General features: G+C 44.0%; 1 protein-coding gene across 1 annotated transcript in view; it reads left to right on the top strand.

The window, feature by feature from the left end:
- Nucleotides 1-26966, top strand: part of ST13 (ST13 Hsp70 interacting protein) — a 325403-nt gene that overhangs the window by 27965 nt on the left and 270472 nt on the right. Inside the window, exon 2 of the mRNA XM_040406554.1 lies at nucleotides 21369-21426. Coding sequence (XP_040262488.1) covers nucleotides 21369-21426 — 58 coding nt within the window. The remainder of the gene's footprint in view (nucleotides 1-21368; nucleotides 21427-26966) is intronic.

Genomic DNA, 26966 nt, shown 5'->3' with positions numbered 1-26966 from the left:
CAACTGCCATGTGATTGGTTGACTAGATAATTGCATTAATGAGAAATAGAACAGGTGTTCCTAATAATTCTTTAGGTGAGTGTGTGTATGTGTGTGTATATTATGTATGTGTGTGTGTGTGTATATATATATATATATATATATATATATATATATATATATATATATATATATATATATATATATATATATAATGTGTATGTATAAAATTAGGGGTGCACCGAAATTCCGGCGGCCGAAAATATCGGCCGAAAATGGGCCTAATCCATTTCGGGCGATATTGGTACATATCGGCAGAAAATATGGGGTTTGGGATTTGTGGGATTTGTCACCTGCGCCGGGCGGGCGGTTTACTTTAAGTCACTGCATCTTTATTTTACCTTACAATCGTGACGCTCCAGTAACAACTCTGCAGGCAGAGCGGAGGGCGGCGTAACGTCACTTACTCACGTGACGCGCCTACTCCGCCTCCTTCGTTTATAAAGTGGGCGGAGCAGGTGCGTGACGTGAGTAAGTGACGTTACGCCGCCCTCCGCTCTGCCTGCAGAGTTGTTACTGGAGCGTCATGATTGTAAGGTAAAATAAAGATGCAGTGAGTGATTAGTCTGCTGTGAGCAGCAGGGCCGGGGCTGTTATAGGTAGGGGGATCGGTCTATGGCACTGCTATGGGGAGGGGGGATCTGTGCACTGTTATGGGGAAAGGGATCTGTGCACTGTTATGCCCATAACAGTGCACATATCCCCCCCTCCATAACAGCGCCACCCACAGATGTTCGGTCAAGGGCATCCTGAATTTTCGGTTTCGGACCAGAATTTTCATTTCGGCGCACCCCTAATAAATATATAAATAAATAAATAAATAAATATATAAATATATATATATATACACACATTGCTCAAAAAAATAAAGGGAACACTTAAACAACACAATGTAACTCCAAGTCAATCACACTTCTGTGAAATCAAACTGTCCACTTAGGAATTTTTTTTATTTTTTTTTTCTTCCACAGATGCCTGCAATGAACTCTAGCTACACTGTATAACGGCCCTAGCATGTCTTTTACTAAACTGTACTGAGTCAGAGTGATTGAGATCTCCTCCAGCTATTAACAAATGGTACCCTTGATTTATCTTCTGGATATCATTTATAGAACAACGGATATCTTAATATCAATACCGATATCCAGCACCCAAATCCTACTGACCCCCTGATGATCCCACAAAGTGGGGGAAACTCGTCGGGGTACTATGAATGACGTATATCTGTATTTTTGATGATGTACTGCGTACCTAGGTAGCTGTAAGACTTTAGCACTAGGGTTGTATACACAGCTCACCAATAAGCCCTATATTTATAGGGTAGGGTGTATAGTATTTGCCCACTTCTAAGCACCTATTCAAGTTACCGTATTTTCCCTTACCCTCTAGTACTACCGTGTTAGGGTTGTGTGACGATCAGAATAGCCCAGGTTCGAGGACATGGAGTCCCCACCATTAGGGGTCGTCCCTGGGCTGATCAACACACCAGGGAGAGACAATAGGGACAGTTCCCCCTTATCCCCTGGTATCTCAAGAGGTGCTTATTGTGGAACGTATCTGAGTGGATCCTCAGTGATTATCGTCCTTATTGTCTATTTATCCCTTTATTTTAAAGGATTGAAAACAAATTATATAATTTTAAGGGTTATATGATTTGCTGGACTATTTTGTCACCTTGCCTCACAAAGTGTAATATAGAGCAACCAAAAATCATATGTACCCTAAAATAGTACCAACAAAACTGCCACCTTATCCCGTAGTTTCGAAAATTGTATTATTTTTTTATTTTTTTTGAGGTGTTTCTATTCTAGGCTCCAAATGGGACATGGCAGCTTAAAATTATCCCAGTGAAATCTGCCTTCCAAAAACCATATGGTGTTCCTTTCCTTCTGCGCCCTGCCGTGTGCCCGTACAGCAGTTTACGACCACATATGGGGTGTTTCTGTAAACTACATAATCTGGGTAATAAATATTATGTTTGGCTGTTAACCCTTGCTTTGTTACTGGAAAAAAATGGATTAAAATGGAAGATCTGCCAAAAAAGTGAAATTCTGAAATTTCATCTCCATTTTCCATTAATTCTTGTGGAACACTTAAAGGGTTATAGTTTGTAAAAGCAGTTTTGAATACCTTAAGAGGTGTAGTTTCTAAAATTAGGGTCATTTGCACTCTGGTGCGTCTCCCTGAGCCTCTAACACCTTCACCTCTAGGTCAGGGTATAGAGCGGATATCGCCACCCTTTCCGACCGTATCGGACTCGTATTTTCAAAATCGCCACATCCAGGAAAACCACGTGACAAGGCACCTGCCTTGACGTTCTTAACCCTAGGACGATAAGTGACAATGAAAATGAATCTGGTGAAGAACGAAGACCATCTGGCCTTCTTCGTTGTCGGGTGTTTAGCCGACTCCAGGTAAGCCAGATTTTTATGATCCGTGTAGGGGTGGTCGATATGGGCTAAAATCTATATTGCGATATAATTTTAAGCATGTGCGATATATATATATATATATATATATATATATATATATATATTTATATTGCGATATATTGTTTTCTATATCGGCGGGTTTCAAACTTTTTTCATTTTTTATTTTTTTTTACTTTTTATTTAATAACTATTAGCCTCCTTAGGCTACTTTCACACTAGCGTTCGGGGCTCCGCTTGTGAGTTCCGTTTGAAGGCTCTCACAAGCGGCCCCGAACGGATCCGTCCAGCCCTAATGCATTCTGAGTGGATGCGGATCCTCTCAGAATGCATCGGTTTGGCTCCGTTTGGCCTCCGTTCCGCTCAGCAGGCGGACACCTGAACGCAGCTTGCAGCGTTTGGGTGTCCGCCTGGCCGTGCGGAGGCAAACGGATCCGTCCAGACTTACAATGTAAGTCAATGGGGACGGATCCGTTTGAAGTTGACACAATATGGCTCAGTTTTCAAACTGATCCGTCCCCCATTGACTTTCAATGTAAAGTCCAAACGGATCCGTTTGCATTATCATGAACAAAAAAAATAAAAATAGGACTTTACACTCTCCCTGCTGCCCTGTGCTTTGTGCACACAACAGCAGGGAGCTGACCATGGCAGCCAGCCTCTCATGTGCCCCCCCCCCCCCCCCCCAGCCTCTCATGCGCCCCCTCCAGCTTCTCATGTGCGCCCCCTCCAGCTTCTCATGTGCGCCCCCCCCTCCAGCCTCTCATGTGCGCCCCCCCCTCCAGCCTCTCATGTGCGCCCCCCCCTCCAGCCTCTCATGTGCTCCCCCCCTCCAGCCTCTCATGTGCGCCCCCCCCCCTCCAGCCTCTCATGTGCGCCCCCCCCCTCCAGCCTCTCATGATGATTTTTATTTATTTTTTCTTACAAAGTCTCATATTTCACTAACTTGTGACAAAAAATAAAAAGTTCTATGAACTCACTATGCCCATCAGCGAATACCTTGGGGTGTCTTCTTTCCAAAATGGGGTCACTTGTGGGGTAGCTATACTGCCCTGGCATTCTAGGGGCCCAAATGTGTGGTAAGGAGTTTGAAATCAAATTCTGTAAAAAATGGCCGGTGAAATCCGAAAGGTGCTCTTTGGAATGTGGGCCCCTTTGCCCACCTAGGCTGCAAAAAAGTGTCACACATGTGTTATCTCCGTATTCAGGAGAAGTTGGGCAATGTGTTTTGGGGTGTCATTTTACATATACCCATGCTGGGTGAGAGAAATATCTTGGTCAAATGCCAATTTTGTATAAAAAAATGGGAAAAGTTGTCTTTTGCCAAGATATTTCTCTCACCCAGCATGGGTATATGTAAAATGACACCCATTTTGGCCCCTAGAATGCCAGGGCAGTATAACTACCCCACAAGTGACCCCATTTTGGAAAGAAGACACCCCAAGGTATTCGCTGATGGGCATAGTGAGTTCATGGAAGTTTTTATTTTTTGTCACAAGTTAGTGGAATATGAGACTTTGTAAGAAAAAAAAAAAAAAATCATCATTTTCCACTAACTTGTGATAAAAAAAATTCTAGGAACTCGCCATGCCCCTCACGGAATACCTTGGGGTGTCTTCTTTCCAAAATGGGGTCACTTGTTGGGTAGTTATACTACCCTGGCATTCTAGGGGCCCAAATGTGTGGTAAGGAGTTTGAAATCAAATTCTGTAAAAAATGGCCAGTGAAATCCGAAATGTGCTCTTTGGAATGTGGGCCCCTTTGCCCACTTAGGCTGCAAAAAAGTGTCACACATCTGGTATCTCCGTATTCAGGAGAAGTTGGGGAATGTGTTTTGGGGTGTCATTTTACATATACCCATGCTGGGTGAGAGAAATATCTCGGCAAAAGACAATTTTTCCCATTTTTTTTATACAAAGTTGGCATTTGACCAAGATATTTATCTCACCCAGCATGGGTATATGTAAAATGACACCCCAAAACACATTGCCCAACTTCTCCTGAGTACGGCGATACCACATGTGTGACACTTTTTTGCAGCCTAGATGCGCAAAGGGGCCCACATTCATTTTATGAGGGCATTTTTAGACATTTGGATCCCAGACTTCTTCTCACGCTTTAGGGCCCCTAGAATGCCAGGGCAGAATAAATACCCCACATGTGACCCCATTTTGGAAAGAAGACACCCCAAGGTATTCAATGAGGGGCATGGCGAGTTCATAGAAATTTATTTTTTTTGGCACAAGTTAGCAGAAATTGATTTTTTTTTTTTTTTTTTTTTTTTTTTTTTTTCTCACAAAGTCTCCCTTTCCGCTAACTTGGGACAAAAATTTCAATCTTTCATGGACTCAATATGCCCCTCACGGAATACCTTGGGGTGTCTTCTTTCCAAAATGGGGTCACATGTGGGGTATTTATACTGCCCTGGCATTCTAGGGGCCCTAAAGCGTGAGAAGAAGTCTGGAATATAAATGTCTAAAAAATTTTACGCATTTGGATTCCGTGAGGGGTATGGTGAGTTCATGTGAGATTTTATTTTTTGACACAAGTTAGTGGAATATGAGACTTTGTAAGAAAAAATAATTTCCGCTAACTTGGGCCCAAAAAAATTCTGAATGGAGCCTTACAGGGGGGTGATCAATGACAGGGGGGTGATCAGGGAGTCTATATGGGGTGATCACCCCCCTGTCATTGATCACCCCCCTATAAGGCTCCATTCAGACGTCTGTATGCGTTTTGCGGATCCGATCCATCTATCAGTGGATCCGTAAAAATCATGCGGACATCTGAATGGAGCTTTACAGGGGGTGATCAATGACAGGGGTGTGATCAATGACAGGGGGGTGATCAGGGAGTCTATATGGGGTGGTGATCAGGGGCTAATAAGGGGTTAATAAGTGACAGGGGGGGGGGGTGTAGTGTAGTGCTTGGTGCTACATATTGATGAGCTATCTGTGTCCTCTGGTGGTCGATCCAAACAAAAGGGACCACCAGAGGACCAGGTAGCAGGTATATTAGACGCTGTTATCAAAACAGCGTCTAATATACCTGTTAGGGGTTAAAAAAAAATCACATCTCCAGCCTGCCAGAGAACGATCGCCGCTGGCAGGCTGGAGATCCACTCTCTTACCTTCCGTTCCTGTGAGCGCGCGCGTTCACAGGAAATCTCGCGTCTCGCGAGAGGACGCGCCGGCGCGTCCAGGCGGAATCAATCAACCACCTCCAGGACGCGTCGCTGCGTACGGCGGTCAGGAGGTGGTTAAAGGGGTTGTCCGGATTCAGAGCTGAACCTGGACATACCCATAATTTCACCCAGGCAGCCCCCCTGATGTTAGCACTGGATTGCGCAGGGCAAGGGCTCTTTTGTGTTTAAAAAAACACTGCCGGGCGGAGGCTTCTGCCCAGCAGTGTGTTCGGTGACGTCACCGGCTCTGATGGGCCGACTTTAGCACTGCCCTGTCCGTTTTACAGGCTAGGGCAGCGATTTAGCCCGCCCATCAGTGCCGGTGACGTCATTGGGCTCACTGCTGGGCGGAAGCCTCCGCCTGGCAGTCCTATGGAGATCTTGGTTCGTCACCAGAACTCCAGAAAATGCCTATGCCCTGCATGATTCAGCACAGGGCAAAGGAGAGCATCCGAGCATGAACTGCTCTAAATGCTCAAGTCAGGGGGTTGCCTAGGTGAAAATGGGGATATTTCCGGGTTTAGCTGTGTACCCAGACGACCCCTTTAACTGCAGAAAAGGCTCGCAACACTGAATTGGACCACACTTATACATCCGTCCCTTTCCTAGTTATGTCCGTTAAGGGTTTCACCACTGTCAAATAGTTCTGAATACATTTTCGGTAATAATTGGTGAACCCCAAAAACCGCATAAGAGCCTTCAGATTTTCGGGTCAATACCAGTCCAATACAGAATGGACTTTCTCAGGATCCATTTGAAAACCTGAAGATGACAGCAGGTAGCCCAAGAATTGCACCTAGTGTACAGCAAAAACACCCTTTAATTTTGTGTACAATTTATTATCTCTTAGGATCTGTAACACCTGTCTAACGTGATCCTGATGAGTCTCCACGTCTGGAGAATAAATTAGTATGTCATCCAAATACACGAGAACAAACCTCCCCACCAGGTGATGAAAAATGTCATTCACAAAATTCTGGAAAACCGCAGGAGCGTTGGCCTTCCTAAAAGGCATTACCAGGTTCTCAAAGTGACCCTGTGGGGTGTTAAAAGCTGTCTTCCATACATCCCCTTCCTTGATCCTGACTAGATTATATGCCCCCCTTAAGTCTAACTTGGAGAACATCTTGGCATCAAGGAAGGGTAATGATCACGGACAGTAATCCGATTGAGCTCACGGAAATCCAGACAGCGTCTAAGAGTTCTGTCCTTCTTTAAAAACTAAAAAATTTTTATTTAACAAAGTGAAGCCCTGCTGCCACTGGAGCTTTGGAAGGTCTTGTGTGTCCTTTAGCCAGACTCTCTGTAATATACTCTCTCATGGCCGTTCTTTCAGGTCCAGGAAAGTTATACAACCTAGATTTGGGCAACTTGGCTCCGGGAATAAGGTTCATAGGTCAATCATATTCCCGATGCGGAGGTAAATCCTGGCATCTACTTTTAGAAAATACATCGGCAAAATCTGATATAAAAGAGGGTAATGTTTTAGTGTTTAAAGCAGAAAAAGATGTATTCAGAAAATTATGAACGCAATAATCACCCCAATTCAGAATCTGTCTAGCTTGCCAATCGATGGTTGGATTGTGCCTGCTTAAAGAGGAGCTTTCACTACTTCTGACGTTCCTGTTTTAATAGCTTCATGCATTCCCTCATATAATAACAATTCTGGAACATCTTATGTCTCTATTGTGCCATTCCTTTGTTAGTTCTACTAGAAGTTATGAATTGCTCTTAGCCTTCAGTAAGGGTACAGAGGGGCGGTAACCAGTTGGGGGTGTGTACCTGCAGTCTCACTTTATCCAATCAGTGCTGCCATTTTTAGACTGTGCAGGGACACCCCCCCCCCCCCCCCCCCCCAACTAATTACCTCCACTCTGTACCCTTAGTGAAGGCTAATAGCAATTCATAACTTCTAGTGCAAATAGTAAAGGAGTGGCACAACATGGAGCCATAAGAATAGATGCTCCAGAATTGTTAGTATATTGGGGAATGCATGAAGCTATTAAAATGGGCATGTCAGGAGTGGTGAAAGGTCCTCTTTAACCACGGTAAACACAGATCCAACTTAGCAGGGAGACCCTCCAACACAAAACACAAGATGACTTTCTGATGAAAGTCACCCACTCTTAATCGAATGTCATGCACCATCTGAGATAAACACTTCTGAGTTAGAGGTGCAGAATCGATAGCAAAAATGGAAATGTTTTTCTCTAATGCACTTGGAGACATTCCGTGCATACGGATGAAATGAGCATCAATCAGGTTCACTCCTGCCCCACTGTCGGTAAACACTTCAATCCCCACAGTCTTGGACTGTAGCTCCTCAGCAGTCAGGAGAAATCGAGTATTACCAGGCAAAGACAAATGCACATTTTCTTACTCCCCTCCCATCCCTCCAACAGTCAGATGGTAATTAAACATCCCTTTTTTTTTTTTTCTTTTTGAGGCTTAAAAGTGGATCTGGGAGTAGCTCCCCCTAACTGCATGGGTTCATCCCCATACATGAACCCAGGAGTATCTTTACTCAGAGTGTCAGAGGAAGACGTCATGTGATAGTATGTCCTGAGTGGGGGCCCGTAGATCTTTCAGGCGTCCATCAATGCGTACTGTAAGAGACAAAGCGTCCTTCAACCTCTCAGATAATCCCTGAGAAAACTGACTACGAAGAGCCGGATCGTTCCACATAGTATCCATAGCCCACCTCCTAAACTCAGAGCAGTAGATCTCAGCAGAACGTTCTCCCTGAAAAAGGCCACGTAGCTTGGTCTCAGCCAGGGAGGTCCGATCCGGGTTATCCTGGATTAGACCCAGAGCATTGAAAAAAATCATCCACTGACTGGAGAGACTGCGATACGGTCAGCAGAGAAAAAGCCCATGACTGAGCTTCCCCCTTAAGCAATGAAATAACCATGCAAACTCTCTAATTCTTATCCCCAGATGAGTGTGGATGTAGCCTAAAATACAATTTGCACGCCTCCCTAAACCAAATTAAATTATCACTTCCCCAGAGAATCTGTCCAGGAGGGCAACTTTAGGCTCAAGACAGGCCTGGTAACCACCACCATTAGGACCAGCAGCCTGTGGTCTCTGGATCTGCGAGACGGTTGTGAGGAGGTCAGCTACCTCCAAAGACTTCCCCTGCAGCTGTCCGGCCAGTTCCGCAATAGGTTCCATGGCTGTACTGAAACAAGGAAAAATGACGATTTTGGCGATTTTATAATGTCACACTCGTGTGTGGGAGGAAAACTCCACACCAAGCATAGGAGGGAAAAGGACATACCGAAATAAAACCTGGAAACTAGGGAAGGAAAATGGACACCTCCTAGAGAAAACCTTTACTCCAGACCTGACAGACTACTAATATGAACAGGCCCCAAAGGTAGGCCTAGATACTTATAATCCTATCTCACCCTATAGGACCCTGGAACTAATGTCAGGACTGAGTCTACCTGTTCCTCCAAAGGGAAGGACGAACAAGAGTCTCACTCAGGCCTAATGACAAACGGGGAAAGGCAATAAACGCATATAAATAAAGCGTGTCTCTAGATCTAAACCCTATTGAGCATCTCTGGGGCATCCTCAAACAAAAGGCAAAGGAGCACAAGGTCTCTAACATCCACCAGTTCTTTGATGTGGTCATGGAGGAGTGGAAGAGGATTCCAGTGGCAACCTGTGAAGCTCTAGTGAACTCCATGCCCAAGTGAGTTAAGGCAGTGCTGAAAATAATGGTGGCCACACAAAATATAGACACTTTGGGCACAATTTGGCCATTTTCACTAATAGGTGTGCTCACTTTGTGTTGCCAGCGGTTTAGACATTATTGGCTGTGGTGTTATTTTGAGGGCACACCAAATTTACACTGTTATACAAGCTGTACAGTGACTACTTTACATTTTATGAAAGTGTTATTGCTTCAGTGTTATCCCATGAAAAGATTTAATATATTTTACAAAAATGTGATGGGTGTACTCACTTTTGTGAGATACTGTATATAGTGGTTTTCCTCAAAAACTTTAAAGGGAACTTGTTCCCTAAAAACAGTCTCCCAAACCACCAGCATTACCTTAATGGCTCATTTTGTCTGGGGAGCAATAATCAGGGGAAACAAACTGGCCGCTGTCCCATTAGTACACACAAAACCTATCCTGATCACACATGAGGAAAAGTTACATTACAACACTTAGGTAAAGAGCTGCCTCCTCCCCCTCTCTACTTGTCAAGGCTTACGATCCTGAATACAGGTGATAAGAACTTTAGCGGAATCTCCTGAAGAATTTTGTTCATGAGGAGACATGAAGTACAGAGAGGACGGACTGGACAGACACTGGTAATGTGTTGCTGTGGTAATGAAGACTGTAAACAAGTGCTGCTGTTTATTAGCCACACCTCACCCTCCTGTATTCAGGATCATGATTTCTGACAAGCAGAGAGGAGGATGAGGCAGCACTATGGCTCATTGTGGTGAAGTAACTTGTCATCCTGTGTGATTAGGACAAGTTTTCTGTGTACTAATAGGACGGCGGCCATTTTATTTCTCCTAATAATTGCTCCCTAGATAAATCAAGTCATTCTAAGTAATGAAAAGTAATTGTCAATATATTTATTATAAAATAATATTTAAGTATTTTCATTTTTATTTTATTTTTTTATTCCTGGACAACCCCTTTAAAGAAGCCAGCAGTATCTTTCTAAAGATTCTTTTCTTCCTCCGGTCAGTTGTGCCAGAATATTGAAAAACAAACTTTAACCCCTTGCACGCAATGGGTAACAGCAGAGTTTGAAGTCAAGCTGCTGAAAACTAACAGCTGCATACAGCATATACTGAGAATAGGTCATCAAAATCGCCCCAGCTACGTACAATACCAGGGATCCCCGAAAAGTTTAAAGTCCCCCCTCAAAGCCTGCTCTTCTTGCTCCTTCCCAGCCACCATCCTCCTCTGACTCCTCTTCAGACTCCTGCTGACTTCTCTCATATGGAGTAGCACCCCCTGGGAATTCATTCAGCATTGCGACTTCCTCATCTTCCTTCTCCTCGACTGCTTCATCAATGACTTGACGCAATGCAAACTCCAGAAAGAAGGTGTAAGATACGATGTCACTGATGGCGCCCTGGCTGCAACTGACCAGTTTGGTAATGTCATCAAATGGCTGCAGAAGTCTGCATACATCGCGCATGAGCAGCCACTGACACTGTGAAAAGAAGGCAAACTCCCCAGAATCTGTCCTGCTGCGTAGTTCGTACAGGTAGTCGTTAACTGCACGTTGCAGGTGGAGTTCCAGCACGTTGGGCTGTCACAAGTCAGACGGGCAAGTGGTGTCACCGCTGAACGTCATCAAGGCGAGCAATGGCCGTTTAAGATCTTCTAAAATGGCCAATGATTTTCCTGGCCTGCCACAAGGACGTGGAGCGCCGGGAGTGTGGCTTTGTGGGTTCTGACGGCATTGCTTCCACTGGGCTCGGTGATGGGAGGTCAATTGCCTTCTTAAGGGTACTTTCACACTTGCGGCAGGACGGATCGGACAGGCTGTTCACACTGTCGGATCCGTCCTTCCGCTATTTCGCTGGACTGCCGCTCCGTCCCCATTGACTATAATGGGGACGGGGCGGAGCTCCGGTGCAGTACGGCAGTTCGCCGCGAGAGGCCGCCGGACTAAAAAGTTGGACATGCAGGACTTTTAGTCCGGCGGCCTTTCGCCGTGCTGTGCCGGAGCTCCGCCCCGTCCCCATTATAATCAATGGGGACAGAGCGGCGGCATGGCGAAATAGTGGCAGGACGGATCCGACAGGGTGAACAGCCTGTCGGATCCATCCTGACGCAAGTGTGAAAGTAGCCTAAGGGGGTCGTCCCTAGGTGACTTTTGGGCTTCCCGCGACTTTTATGCATTGACAGCACAGGCTGCAGATGGCAACACTATTGTCAGCAGCTGACATGTTAAAAAAAAAAAAAAAAAAAAGCCCACACTGCGGAGCCTTGTGCTGGTGTTCTGGGAGTGCCAGAAGTGACCGTGCATGGTGGATGGCTCACTTCAGATACATTTGCATTCTGCTTTTTGCCTCTTGTGCTCTGCGAGTTATGCCTGCTTCTCCTCCTTCTCTGCTGCTCAGTCTCTTCCTCTGAACTCCCCTCCTCTTCCTTTCTGGTGCGCACCCACGTGACGTCCATCGACGTGTCATCCTCGTCACCTTTGCCACTACTGACATTTGAGATCTCTGAGTAGGCAGCAACAGCGGGGACCTCCCTCCTTGGGCTGATCTGGGTACTGTCGTCAGACCGCTGGGTGGCGGCCATTGCTACCTCCTCATCCGATGTTACTAGAGTTCTACTGGACCATGCGAGTCTAGCAAACGTGTGGACACAAGCGCAAGATCACAACCAGATGACTAATATTGATGACGAGATCTATTTGAAGACTATGCGTTTCGGGGTTCAAAGGACCCCTTTATCAAGTCTGGGAAGCTGCTGCAGGAAACTTGATACAGCCACTTGAAGTGTCTGATTCGCAGTGCACTGGTGAGCGCACTTTGAATCAAACGTCTCGCGCATTGTCTTCAATTAAACTTCATCTTATTCGTCATCTGATTGTGATCTTGCGCCTTATGTCTACGCGTTCGCTAGACTCCCACTATCCAGTAGAACTCTAGTACCACTGTTTACTAGAGTTTGGCCCCCGCCTAGGGCTCTTTCTAACAGATTTGTCGGCACGAGCCAGCTACTTGTAATTGCTCCAATTGGCCTTCATTGTGGTTGCGCCCACATAGGTCTAACCCCAATAGGTGAGCATAACTTACCCTCCTGTGTTTGGAGGCCACTGGGGGTTTTTTTTGTCCCCCTTTTTCTACATACTCACTTGATGAGCGCCTTTCTCTCGTTTTGTGGCTAATTGCTCATCCGATGTCAAGAATGGCTGCGCATCGGTAAGGTCTGGGAATGGATGGGAAAATAATTCCTCTGACTCGAGTGGAGGGGCTATGGTGGTGGTAGTGTCTTTAGGGGTGCACACAGCAGAGAGTGAGGAGGGTGCAGATACAGAGGGTGAGTGAGCCACTCAACCTACTCTGGTGTGCCCATTGAAGTAATCGCTCGTGCCTTCTCCAACTTCCCACTTGGGCTCTGGCTTGGTGCACCTGCCCGACCCCTACACCCCTGTGGAACAGCCTGCGTCTTCCTCTGCCCGTCTTTTTCAAAATGACCCTGTGCCAAAGTCCCTAGAGAAGAGCAGGTATATCGCAGTCCTCAATCAATATTTGGTGGAAACAGGTATATCGAACCCCTTAATCAGTATTTGGTGGAATCGGGTATATCACACCCCTCAAATTTTTATTTTTTATTTTTTCTTCTTCTACAACAGTTCTATCACACCACCCTGTTTATTTGGGGAAACAGGTATTTCACACCCATTGCAAATAGTTGTTCCAATAGCGCTTGCCCCATTATATATATATCTGTAGTATCGCAGCAGAACCGCACACAACTGCTGCACAAAACAAATGCACTATAATATACACTGCTCAAAAAAATAAAGGTTACACAAAAATAACACATCCTAGATCTGAGTTAATTAAATATTCTTCTGAAATACTTTGTTCTTTGTAGGGATCGACCGATATTGATTTTTTAGGACCGATACCGATAATTTGTGAACTTTCAGGCCGATAGCCGATAATTTATACCGATATTCTGGGAATTTTCATTTTTGAGAAGAAAAAAAAATTCCTACACAAATCTGCTGAAAATTAATATGTTTATTGTTAATGTGTATTTTTTTTTTATAAATCTTTTTCATTTATACTTAATATTTTTGTGTTTTTTTTTTACTAACTTTTAACCCCCTTAGGGACTAGAACCTTTGTCCTATTCACCCTGATAGATCTCTATCAGGGTGAATAGGATCTCACACTGTCCCTGCTGCTCTGTGCATAGTGCACACAGCAGCATGGAGCTGAACATGGCAGCCAGGGCTTCAATAGCGTCCTGGCTGCCATGGTAACCGATCGGAGCCCCAGGCTTACACAGCTGGGGCTCCGATCGGAGGAGCAGGGGAGAGGGGATCCTGTGGCCACTGCCACCAATGATTAATACTGGGTGGGGGTGGGGCGCACTGCGCCACCAATGTTTTTACTATTGGCCGGGATTGGGATGGGGGTGGGGGGCGCACTGCGCCACCAATGATTAATACTGGGGGGCTTGGGGGGGGCGCACTGCGCCACCAATGAAGATAAGTCTATCGATCATTCATATACAGGAGGCGGGAGCTGGCTGCAGAATCACATAGCCGGCTCCCGACCTCTATCAGCGGTAGCTGCGATCCGCGACACCTGAGGAGTTAACTACCGCGGACCGCAGCTATTGCTCATAGAGGTCGGGAGCCGGCTATGTGATTCTGCAGCCAGCTCCCGCCTCCTGTATATATGAATGAATGAAAGGCTTATCTTCATTGGTGGCGCAGCGGCCACAGCCCCTCCCCTCCTCTTATGTTCTATCCCCTCATTGGCGGCAGCGGCAGCAGCAGCACAGGGGGAGGAGACACTGCTTCCTTCTCCCCTGTGCTGCGGAGGGAACACAGAGAGCGCTGTCAGCAGCGCGTTCTGTGTTCCCCATACGTTATCGGTATATCGGCAAAATTGATGCCGATACCGATAACGTTCAAAATCCTCAATATCGGCCAAACCGATAATCGGTCGATCCCTAGTTCTTTACATAGTTGAATGTGCCGACAACAAAATCACACAAAAATTAAAACAATGGAAATAAAATTTTTCAACCCATGGCGGTCTGGATTTGGAGTCACACTCAAAATTAAAGTGGAAAAACACACTACAGGCTGATCCAACTTTGATGTAATGTCCTTAAAACAAGTCAAAATGAGGCTCAGTAGTGTGTGTGGCCTCCACGTGCCTGTATGACCTCCCTACAACGCCTGTGCATGCTCCTGATGAGGTGGCGGACAATCTCCTGAGGGATCTCCTCCCAGACCTGGACTAAAGCATCTGCCAACTCCTGGACAGTCTGTGGTGCAACGTGACGTTGGTGGATAGAGCGAGACATGATGTCCCAGATGTGCTCAATTGGATTCAGGTCTGGGGAACGGGCGGGCCAGTCCATAGCATCAATGCCTTCGTCTTGCAGGAACTGCTGACACACTCCAGCCACATGAGGTCTAGCATTGTCTTGCATTAGGAGGAACCCAGGGCCAACCGCACCAGCATATGGTCTCACAAGGGGTCTGAGGATCTCATCTCGGTACCTAATGGCAGTCAGGCTACCTCTGGCGAGCACATGGAGGGCTGTGCGGCCCTCCAAAGAAATGCCACCCCACACCATTACTGACCCAATGCCAAACCGGTCATGCTGGAGGATGTTGCAGGCAGCAGAACGTTCTCCACGGCATCTCCAGACTGTCACGTCTGTCACATGTGCTCAGTGTGAACCTGCTTTCATCTGTGAAGAGCACAGGGCGCCAGTGGCGAATTTGCCAATCTTGGTGTTCTCTGGCAAATGCCAAACGTCCTGCACGGTGTTGGGCTGTAAGCACAATCCCCACCTGTGGACGTCGGGCCCTCATATCACCCTGATGAAGTCTGTTTCTGACCGTTTGAGCAGACACATGCACATTTGTGGCCTGCTGGAGGTCATTTTGCAGGGCTTTGGCAGTGCTCCTCCTGTTCCTCTTTGCACAAAGGCGGAGGTAACAGTCCTGCTGCTGGGTTGTTGCCCTCCTACGGCCTCCTCCACGTCTCCTTATGTACTGGCCTGTCTCCTGGTAACGCCTCCAAGCTCTGGACACTACGCTGACAGACACAGCAAACCTTCTTGCCACAGCTCGCATTGATGTTCCATCCTGGATAAGCTGCACTACCTGAGCCACTTGTGTGGGTTGTAGACTCCGTCTCATGCTACCACTAGAGTGAAAGCACCGCCAGCATTTAAAAGTGACCAAAACATCAGCCAGGAAGCATAGGAACTGAGAAGTGGTCTGTGGTCACCACCTTCAGAACCACTCCTTTATTTGGGGTGTCTTGCTAATTGCCTATAAATTCCACCTGTTGTCTATCCCATTTGCACAACAGCATTTGAAATTGATTGTCACTCAGTGTTGCTTCCTAAGTGGACAGTTTGATTTCACAGAAGTGTGATTGACTTGGAGTTACATTGTGTTGTTTAAGTGTTCCCTTTATTTTTTTGAGCAGTGTACTTTCTATCACACTGCTCAGTATATCACACCTATGGATACTCTGCTTCCAAACAGGTAAGGAATTTGTTAGACAGGTTCTCACTATTGTCTGATTGCAAATGAGCATAGGTGTTAAATTTGTTGTTGGGGGAGGAGCTTTTGTTGGTGTGTGTATATATAGCCACATAGTATTAGCTTGCCTAATTATAGCTTGCTGCATTTTCAAAGTGCTGCTTTTATAAGTGCATTGGAGATATTTAGGAGATACTTTTTTAGATTGTATTCACCTCCAGAGTAAGAGTTGTTTGTTTTAAAATCTTTCCCCTCTTCAAAATGGCAGACCTGGTTCTGTGCAGGAATTGTGCTTATATTTCAGGTTCCTCTCTTCGGATTCGTCTGATTGATCTGTAGACCGCTCTCCATAATGCAGCAGGAAACATCTAGTAACATCGGATGGAACAGATTGGAACAATTTTAATGGAGTCCAGGAGAAATGGGACTAAAAAGTGGCACTATTGAAGGCAACAGATAATTGCATTAGGCTTGTCAGTAAAAGCAAAAAAAAGAGTACCCCAGACCCCTGTGGTACTCAGCAGAAGTGGCAGAATCTTTAAAAACAGAACGATAGCATTTATTAATTATACAAAAAAAAATAAGTGGATGACAGGCAAATTTATAAGATTAGGCAGAGAGAGGCCAAACAAGTTATAAGACCTTCTAAAGCACAGGCAGAAGAGAAATTAGCTCAGTCAAGAAAAAAAAGGCGATAGACATTCTTCAGAAAATGAAAAAAGGAAACTAAAACATAGTATAAACAAATTAAAAACAAAAGGAGGAAGGTATATGGAAGAAGATAAAGAACTAGTTGACTGCCTCAATGAATACTTCTGTTCAGCTTTTACAAAGGAAAATAAAGGAAAAGGACCACAGTTAGGAAGGAAGACTAATGAATCTTTTGATGCATGTGTCTGTACAAAGGAAGAAGTTCTAAGTCAGCTGTCTAAAATTAATACAAATAAGTCACAGGGGCCTGATGGGATACACTCAAAGCTATTAAAAGAGCTTAGCGGTGAACTAGCAAAACCATTAACAGATTTATTTAACCAATCACTGGTAACAGCAGTCGTCCCAGAAGATTGGAATTTAGCAAATGTTGTGCCCATTCACAAGAAAGGTAGTAGGGAGGAATCGGGAAACTATAGGCCAGTAAGCCTGACATCAATAGTGGGGAAATTAATGGAAACCATACTTAAGGAGAGGATTGTGGAACATCTAAAATCCCATGGATTGAAAGATGAAAAACAGCATGGGTTTACTTCAGGGAGATCATGTCAAACTAATCTTATTGATTTTTTTGATTGGGTGACTAAAATAATAGATGGTGGAGGTGCAGTAGACATCGCTTATCTAGACCTTAGTAGGGCTTTTGATACTGTGCCACATAATCAATAAATTAAAGTATTTGGGCTTGGACTCTTATATTGTTGAATGGATTAGGTGGTGGCTGAGGGACAGACAACAGAAGGTTGTAGTCAATGGCGTATATTCAGACCATGGTCTTGTTACCAGTGGGGTACCTCAGGGATCTGTTCTGGGACCCATATTGTTTAATATCTTTATCAGCGAAATTTTAGAAGGCCTTGATGTTAAGGTGTGTCTTTTTGCTGATAATTAAATACGGTCTGTAGGACCAGGAAATCCCTTTAGGGGTCCCTAACTAATAATAAAATCTTATCTTTATTTCAATCACTTAAAACAAAACAATCACAAGAAAACCTATTGTTAAAACTATCGCACCTATACCCCACTTCCCCTGACGAAGCCACGCAAGTGGCGAAACATGTCGGGAGGGGTGTATTAGTGTAGCGCAAACATTTTAGACAGAGCCAGTGAGGTCTATTAGGAGCATTACGAGCGGCATTGGTAGCCATGGATAGTAGGTAGCGAGGGACAAAGTTCCCGGCACACTCTATATCTACAAACTTTATTGCCTTGGAAAAATAACAGCAGTTACCAGTTGGTGATTGACGTACACCCCGGTCTTGCGTGTCAGCCTATGGGGTAGTAGCACAGTCTGTGGAGTAGTGTATTGTTGCTGAACTTAGCACCTCCTCCCAGACACTTTGACACATATCGTGCTCAAATAGGCTGATGCACACAGCGGGTACATTTTCAGTGTGAGAACTCTGAAGGATAACTGTTTCCATGGTCAAAGGTGGCTCTGGAGAGTGGAAACAGTAGTGCACCCTATAGGCATTCATACAGGACTAGTTAGATTGCCCTGAGCAATCAGGATCAATTATGTATAGCCTTTCTTCTACCTCACTGATACTCTGATAGTTTTAACAATAGGTTTTCTTGTGATTGTTTTGTTTTAAGTGATTGAAATAAAGATAAGATTTTATTATTAGTTAGGGACCCCTAAAGGGATTTTCTGGTCCTACAGACCGTATTTAATTATAATTCTTATCCCGAGGGTCCCTAAAAGGGACTTAGAGTATTTATTTTTGCTGATGACACAAAGATTTGTAACAGGGTTGATGTTCCTGGAGGGATACACCAAATGGAAAAGGATTTAGGAAAACTAGGGGAATGGTCAAAAATCTGGCAACTAAAATTTAATGTTGATAAGTGCAAGATAATGCACCTGGGGCGTAAAAACCCAAGAGCAGAATATACAATCAGTGATACAGTCCTAACCTCAGTATCTGAGGAAAGTGATTTAGGGATCATTATTTCAGAAGACTTAAAGGTAGGCAGACAATGTCATAGAGCAGCAGGAAATGCTAGTAGAATGCTTGGGTGTATAGGGAGAGGCATTACCAGTAGAAAGAGGGAGGTGCTCATGCCGCTCTACAGAGCACTAGTGAGACCTCATTTGGAGTATTGTGCGCAGTACTGGAGACCATATCTCCAGAAGGATATTGATACTTTGGAGAGAGTTCAGAGAACAGCTACTAAACTAGTACATGGATTGGAGGATAAAACTTACCAGGAAAGATTAGAGGACCTTAACATGTATAGCTTGGAAGAAAGACGAGACAGAGGGGATATGATAGAAACTTTTAAATACATAAAGGGAATCAACAAGGTAAAAGAGGAGAGAATATTTAAAAGAAGAAAAACTGCTACAAGAGGACATAGTTTTAAATTAGAGGGGCAAAGGTTTAAAAGTAATATCAGGAAGTATTACTTTACTGAGAGAGTAGTGGATGCATGGAATAGCCTTCCTGCAGAAGTGGTAGCTGCAAATACAGTGAAGGAGTTTAAGCATGCATGGGATAGGCATAAGGCCATCCTTCATATAAGATAGGGCCGGGGGCTATTCATAGTATTCAGTATAATGGGCAGACTAGATGGGCCAAATGGTTCTTATCTGCCGACACATTCTATGTTTCTATATGTGTAATTTTTTTGGTAAATAAATTACATTAATCCATTCACAATGTCATGCTCTTCCAGAGGTTTTTGTAAGATTATTTAGTAATCGCCTATCTAGGATTTCTTGTGATTACTAACAAGAAATATAGCAATTATACATAAATTGCTGAGACTACTGGAATTTTTAAACATATGTATCCTTTAGTTGGGTATTAGAATCTTGTAGAATAAAAGTTAAGTTTTAGGATATAGGAGGTGTAAGATTAAAAGGTGTAATTTAGTCCAAGCGACATTAGTGAAATTATTTATTAAAACACTGTATCCTTACACCATAAGGGAAAATCTAGACAGTTGATAGAGAAAAATACCTTAATCCTAACTTCTACAAACCTATGAATGCAGAATCAACCTAATCAAACTAATATGAAAAGTTGTTGTTCTAAAAATATTCATCTACTTGCATATTATAAGTTATACCAGCAAGAATTAGTCTTTATGTAGAAAACTATGATTTAAATCAAGCCTTACTGACTAGTGATTTAAATCTTGATTTAAATCAAATCCACCCTGGGGGTAATGCTCTGCCATATGCAGTGGCTCCCCTGATCATCACACAAGCAGTTGGGTGAGTGTGTTCCTCCACAGCAGTCAGGATTTCAGCGCTCACCGCAAGGCCTCCATACTTGAACCTGACTGTCAGAAGATCCGCAGCAGAATCTAGATTCATTGCTTTAGATGATATGGTTCCACTCCATAGCAGTCCAGGTTTCTTGTTTACAAAAGCACTGCAAACGAAGCCAATGCTGTCTGGCTGTCGGTGGCAGGACATGTAATGGGCACCATGACACCAATTTTTCTTTCTCTAAGTACTTGGAAATGGCCTGGCAGAGACAGTGGTGTTAAATGAAGATGCCACCTATGCCGGGATGGTGGATGATAAAATTATTTGAGCTGCTTGTGCTTGTCAGCAGATCAAACTGTTCTCTGTTTTGGTGGTCTGTCTAGGCCATTCAGAGCCTGTTTGCTGTGCATACATGGTCTCGCGTAAACGCTGCTCTCAACACCTCCTAACAGCTATGTCAGAACAGCTTACATGGCAGGTAGTTCATCAAAACAACCTTCCTGCTTCTCAGTCCAATGATGTGCCCTCTCAACATCTGTCAACTGTGCAAAATGTTTGAGTGTCGTAGATCCATGTCTAGCATCTATGTCTAGCTGTCAGCGAACCTGCTAAGAAGTACACTACCCAAAACTAGGGACGACCAAATGTCTGATCAGACATTTATATACCTGCCTGACACATTGCTGTATGCTGAGGTTTACAGCAGTTTGGCATTTCTATTTGGGTGCTCTGTTTATTTATTTTTTTTGTCAAGGAGTGTGTGTGTGTGTGTGTGTGTGTGTGTGTGTGTGTGTATATATATATATATATATATATATATATATATAAAGTCCATAAACATGTTGTTCAATCCCTTGAAGACGCAGCCATTTTTCACCTTCAGGACGCAGCCTAATTTTGAAAATCTGACGTGTCACTTTATGTGGTGATAACTTTAAAACACTTATACTTATCTAGGCCCTTCTGAGAGGTTTTTTTCGTCACATATTGTACTTCATGACGGTGGCAAAATTGAGTCAAAATATTTCATTTTTATTTATAAAAAAAAAATGTACCAAAAATTGGGAAAAATTAACAAATTTCTAAATTTCAGTTTCTCTACTTTCATAATAGTAATACCTCCAAAAACAGTTATTACTTTACATTCCCCATTTTTTTGGGGACGTTTCAAGGCTTAGAAGTGTAGAAGCAAAATTTTTAAGTGTAGGCACCACATTTCCCCACTTACATGTACGTGATTTTGCGGGAATAAATCTCTGTACATATGCACTATTAGTTCACATGGACATTATAGAGTGGGATGTGGCAGATCCGTTTGAAACGTGATATTATTTTTTCCTCCGCTTGGGAAATCCCCTGCTTGCTATAGCATTTTTGCTATTGCATTCCCCAGTAAAATTCGCTCGCTCTGTCTGTCTAGGACGATCAGCTGATCACCCCTTTTACTTTATTTGCCTCATCAGATGACCTTACCCATTTAATAATACTTTGTTGTCATTTATAAATTCAACATATTAAATAATGTTACTTTTATTTTCAGCATGGGGGCATCTATCCCTTCGCCACCTCCCAAAGAATCGCCTATGGAACCCAATCAGGTAAAGTGCCTTTTTTACTGTTGTGTGTGTGTGTGTTTTTTTTTTTTTTTTTTTAGTTGTTGTTTAGGATGCCCAGCGTGCGGCTCTCCAGCTGTTGCAAAACTACAACTCCCAGCATGCCTAGACGGCTTAAAACAAGGCATGGTTGGGAGTTGTAGTTTTACAACAGCTGGAGGGCCGCAGGTTGGGCATCCCTGGTCTAGGCTAATCGTTTTCCAGTTGCCTGTAGACTTCTGAGCGGTCAGCATATAATCTAATGCTGTGTCCGCTCCCCTTAGAGAAGGTAGGGATATCTTTTTACTGTCCCTGCTTTTCTGTCACTGTGTGTATATATAGCACCCACTGAGAGCTGTATGTACAGAAAACGCATGAAAAGGTTTTTCCTAGATTTTTATCTGGTTGGGAGACTAAACCTGGCACCCACACCTATAAGCTGTTTTGAGAAGGTCTTCTTACAGTTTACCAAGCACAGTGCTGTACATTGTATAGCGGCTGTGCTTGGTATTGCAGCTCATCCCCCATTCACTTGCTCCTAGGCCACGTGATCGATGAACATGTCGTCACTCGCCCTAGGAATAGCTGAGAGAAGGCAGCCGGGCTCCTGCCTTCTCTAATAGCTGATCGGCAAAGGTCCCAGGTGTCTGATCCCCACTCCAAAAGCCATATGGTGCTCCTTCCCTTCTGAGACCTGCCACGTGCCCATACAACAGTTTATGACCACATATAGGGTATTTCTATAAACTGCAGAATCCGGGTAATAAATGCTGAGGTTTGTTTGGCTGTCATCCCTTGATGTGTTACAGGAAAAATTGAATCAAATGAAAAATCTTCAAAACTACCTAAAGGTTTAGCAAGTTTAGAATAATTATGAGGTGTATAGATTCCATTTATGGATGGTTTCTGATATATAAGCCTCTCAAAGTGATTTCATAACTGAATTGGACCTTCAAAAAAGGGTTTTAGAATTTTTCTTGAAATTCAAATAGTTTCTAAAATTGTAAGCCATCTGTCTTTAAAGAGGACCTTTCACCAGATCAAAGTATCTAAACTGACTATATAGACGTGTAGAGCGGCGCCCAGGGATCCCCTTGCACTTACTGTTATCCCCTGGCGCCGCTCCATTCTCCGGTTATAGCCTCCGGTATGTTTTATAGTTAGGCTCCACCCAGGGGAACCTGCCGGCGTCTTTCTCCTATGCTGTAGCCAGGCTATGAGCTGAGCGCTGCGATTGGCCAGCGCTACAGCATAGGCGAAGGAGACCGCGGCAGGTTCCCCTGGGTGGAGCCTAACTATGAACATACCGGAGGCTATAACCGGAGAACGGAGCGGCGACCGGGGATAACAGTAAGGGCAGGGGGATCCCTGGGTGCCGCTCTACACGTCTGTATAGTCAGTTTAGATACTTTATTCTGGTGAAAGGTCTTCTTTAAAAATAAATAAAATTACGTTTACAAAATGTCAGCATAAAGTAGTCATATGGTGGTGAATGTTAAGTAATAACTATTATGTGGTGTTTTTGTCTGTACATGTTCTCAGTGCTGCAGAATATGTTGATGCTATATAAAGATTTATAATGACAAGCACCATACATTTAGAGCGCAGCAACCATAGCCTTTGCTCATAGTGCTGTACATGTCCATTGCAGTGATCAAGCGGCCACAAGAGTTGTGCACAGTCAATCAGGACAGGGCCTTGACTGTTACTGACAGTCATGTCCCAGCTGTAACTGCTGCTATCTGAGGTAACTGTGATGCAACGGTTTAACCCCTTAGATTCTACAGGCAATGCTGACTGCTGCATCTAAGGAGTTTAGAGATGGAGGGGGCTCCCTCTCTCCCCTCATTGACTGCCCGCAATAGGATCGTGGAGCATTGATTTTTTGCTATGCATCCTTATAGGCCAACTGTCAATGTGAAACTGAAATTTTTTGTGGTTTTTTGGGTCTAATCGATTCCCCTTTAAGTCCTTACCCACTTTCTCATCAATAATACCAGAGGTTTTACTCTCATCCAAAAACATATCTACCTCGCTTTTAAAAAAAACAAAAAAACAAAGTAGGATCTCCTTGTTTTATTTTTATTTTTTTTCTCTCCAATACACTCCACAATCAGACAACTGCCTGTATGCTCCATCTATATACATAGATCCATTCATAACAATGGTTGCATTACATCACCCATCCTATTTAACCAGATGACAGTTAGCAATTGCAGTAGAAAAGATAATGTTTTATAATCATTATACCCACCTCATCCACCCTTAGAGCAAATTGTGGCCACAAGATGAAAAAGGCACTCATAGAGTGAGTATATCAAGCACTAGTAGCCTCCTAGTACAGGAAGTGTGGTTATGCTCGCCTGTATCGGTTGCACCTAAAATTGGGCGCAACCGCAATGAAGGCGAAAATGTGGTAGATTGTAACTGGTTGGTGCTGCCGAATCTGTCCGTACTCTCCTTTGGCGGGGGCCAGGTCGCCGTCTGAGTCAAATGATATAGTAAGCTACCACTGGACTGTAGAAGTCGAATGGAGAGGTGGACCATAGGCACAAATTCGCAACCAGAGGTTTTCAATACAGTAGGTTTTATTGAGACAACGCATTACGGAGTTCTGTGGACCCCTTTTTCAAGTCTAAAAGATATACGTACCATAACATAAAATCAATGTCTAAAACTGACAGTAAAGGCAATAAAATAATTAATATTTGCATAAATAATTGGACAATAAAGTGAATCAATCAATCAAGCAAGACTAGATTAAATAAGAAGATAAAAGGATAAGCAGATTAAGGGTCCATTCACACGTCCGAAATTTCGTTCTGCATTTTGCGGAACAGAATTGCGGACCCATTCACTTCTATGGGGCAGCACGATGTGCTGCCCGGACACGGAATTGCGGACCCGCACTTCCGGGTCCGCAATTCCTTTCCCGAAAAAAATAGAACATGTCCTATTCTTGTCCGCAATTGCGGACAAGAACAGGCATATTCTATTAGTGCCGGCAATGTGCGGTCTGCAAAGTGCGAAACGCACATTGCCGCTGTCCGTGTTTTGTGGTTCCGCAAAACACGTTGCGGTCGTGTGAATGGAGCCTAAAACTAGCTCCAATTTTGGTGCTAGTTGATATTTATAGCTGAATTCAAGTATTTAATCATATACAGTTAACTCATCCCAAGTAAGATATAATGAACATTATAGTTGCGCAAACCCATGACAGTAAGTCAATTTTAGTTATGTGATTAATCTGGAGTTCATAGGTGTAATACCACTGTGGTGTAAGTGGTGTGGTATAACTAGTAATATTGCTCTTGGAATAGTGCCCATGGATGTAAATAGTGAGATATTCCTGTAGAGAGGTGTCTATAAATGTCCTCCCACAGCACAGGGGTGGAGGGATGTTATACCTGTGGTGATGCTGCTGCGATCGGGATGCCCTGCTCAAGGCCTCCAGCACGTGGGGCATCCAAGTAGTGGTGCGCTGGAGTCGGCATAAGGGGAGAATGCAAGTGGGCGGGGACTGAGCTGCTGTGACGAGTGGGGTTTGAGCGGCTACCCCGGCTGGACGGAGACGGCCGGAGAGGGACTGGCTGAGCAAGGCTGCGAGTGACAGGAGTGGGACGACTGTAACTGGGGGAGGGAGGGCGGATCCCGGAGCTTGGAGGGGGCAGCACCCTGGCTGAGCACATCCATTCAGCCTGAGAATGCTGAATGAATAAACAATATTGTGGGTGGACTTGGATGGGAGGAGGGGGGGGGCGAGTGATGTGGGCGGGAGTCCGAGCTGTGATGGGCGGGGAGGCGGGGACAGTGTGGGAACGCCGTCTGAGATGAGTAGAGATGCTGGAACTTGGCACTGGCTGGTTACCACCACAGACATGGCAACCCCTCCATCATGCACTTTGTTGTGCCTTTTCATCAGTGTAAACAGTTATATCTACTGATTTTAATTATAATTGGTATTCATTGCCTTTTAAGAGCAATGTTGATTTTATATTCACAATTTTGTATGGATTTTCATGTAGGCCGAAGAAAGTCCCATGGGAAGATTACTGTGCCGTTCAAAGAGCTAGTGTTATTGTAACAATCTATTATATAGATACACAGCACCTGCAGATTTAGAGGCTTTATTGTATTTGTTATCTGGACATGAATTCCACAGTGTGAGAATTGTCTGTCTAGATGTTCCTCAAAGTATACATTCATGTATCAAAGTTTGTCCCTCGGCTGTAAGACAAGGCCTCCAGATGTCAGAGGTGTGTAGTATTAAAAATATCAGGCATGTATGAGTTAACCCTTAATGGTATGATGCTTATAGCTTATACAACAGTGCCACCTAGATATGAGCAGTTAATTCTACACTAGTAGCATAAGTGCATTCTGGGTAGTATTATGACGTTGCATTCCTTATCAATGCACACGCCCATCCAACAATGATTGGAAAGTTCCAAATTAGGAAGGTGTTCATCTGATAAGTTTTGGGTTGGGAACCCAGATACAAAAAAAAGGAAAAAAAGACAAAAAAGAAAGAAGGGGAGATCTCTGGAGAAAGATTTGGATTATCGGAGAGCTGACTGCCCCAAGACTCTGCATATCACTTGACCCTTGGGTAATGTATATTTTCGTTTTATGTAGTATTGATCTAAATTAATTGGCTTGATACTTAGTCAGATACCTGCTAATTTGCGGACGTGTAACGTTATTTGCTACATCAATATTTTTGCTTGATTTCAGTTACGATGCATATAACTGAATAAAGGGGATAATATTGGAGAAACTCTCTGTTGGGAATCTTTATATTCCCTAGTTTGATATCAAGCCAATAATTTTTAAGTTTTGTTGCAATACTACCCCATATCTGAGATTAGTCATCATTTTGGGCAGAGCAAGGGATTGTATCTGTTATTTTCTTGATTGATTGAGTTTTGCGCATAATCCATTATTATTATACACTGCTCAAAAAAATAAAGGGAACACTTAAACAACACAATGTAACGCCAAGTCAATCACACTTCTGTGAAATCAAACTGTCCACTTAGGAAGCAACACTGAGTGACAATCAATTTCACATGCGGTTGTGCAAATGGGATAGACAACAGGTGGAAATTATAGGCAATTAGCAAGACACCCCCAATAAAGGAGTGGTTCTGCAGGTGGTAACCACAGACCACTTCTCAGTTCCTATGCTTCCTGGCTGATGTTTTGGTCACTTTTGAATGCTGGCGGTGCTTTCACTCTAGTGGTAGCATGAGACGGAGTCTACAACCAACACAAGTGGCTCAGGTAGTGCAGCTTATCCAGGATGGCACATCAATGTGAGCTGTGGCAAGAAGGTTTGCTGTGTCTGTCAGCGTAGTGTAGTGTCCAGAGCATGGAGTGATTCACCATGGTAAAAGATCATGTGACGTACCATGTGATGACCAGAGTGACGTCATCCCAGGTCCTTAAACTATAGTTAATGCTCACCACAGGTCCTATACAGTAAAAGAGTCAGACTGAGATGCCGGGCATCGCAAGCAAGTGGATTAAGGTGAGTTAAATGATTT

This window comes from Bufo bufo, chromosome 9, assembly GCF_905171765.1.
Source record: "Bufo bufo chromosome 9, aBufBuf1.1, whole genome shotgun sequence".
Taxonomy (NCBI): Eukaryota; Metazoa; Chordata; class Amphibia; order Anura; family Bufonidae; genus Bufo; species Bufo bufo.
This window is presented reverse-complemented; position numbering and strand designations above follow the sequence as displayed.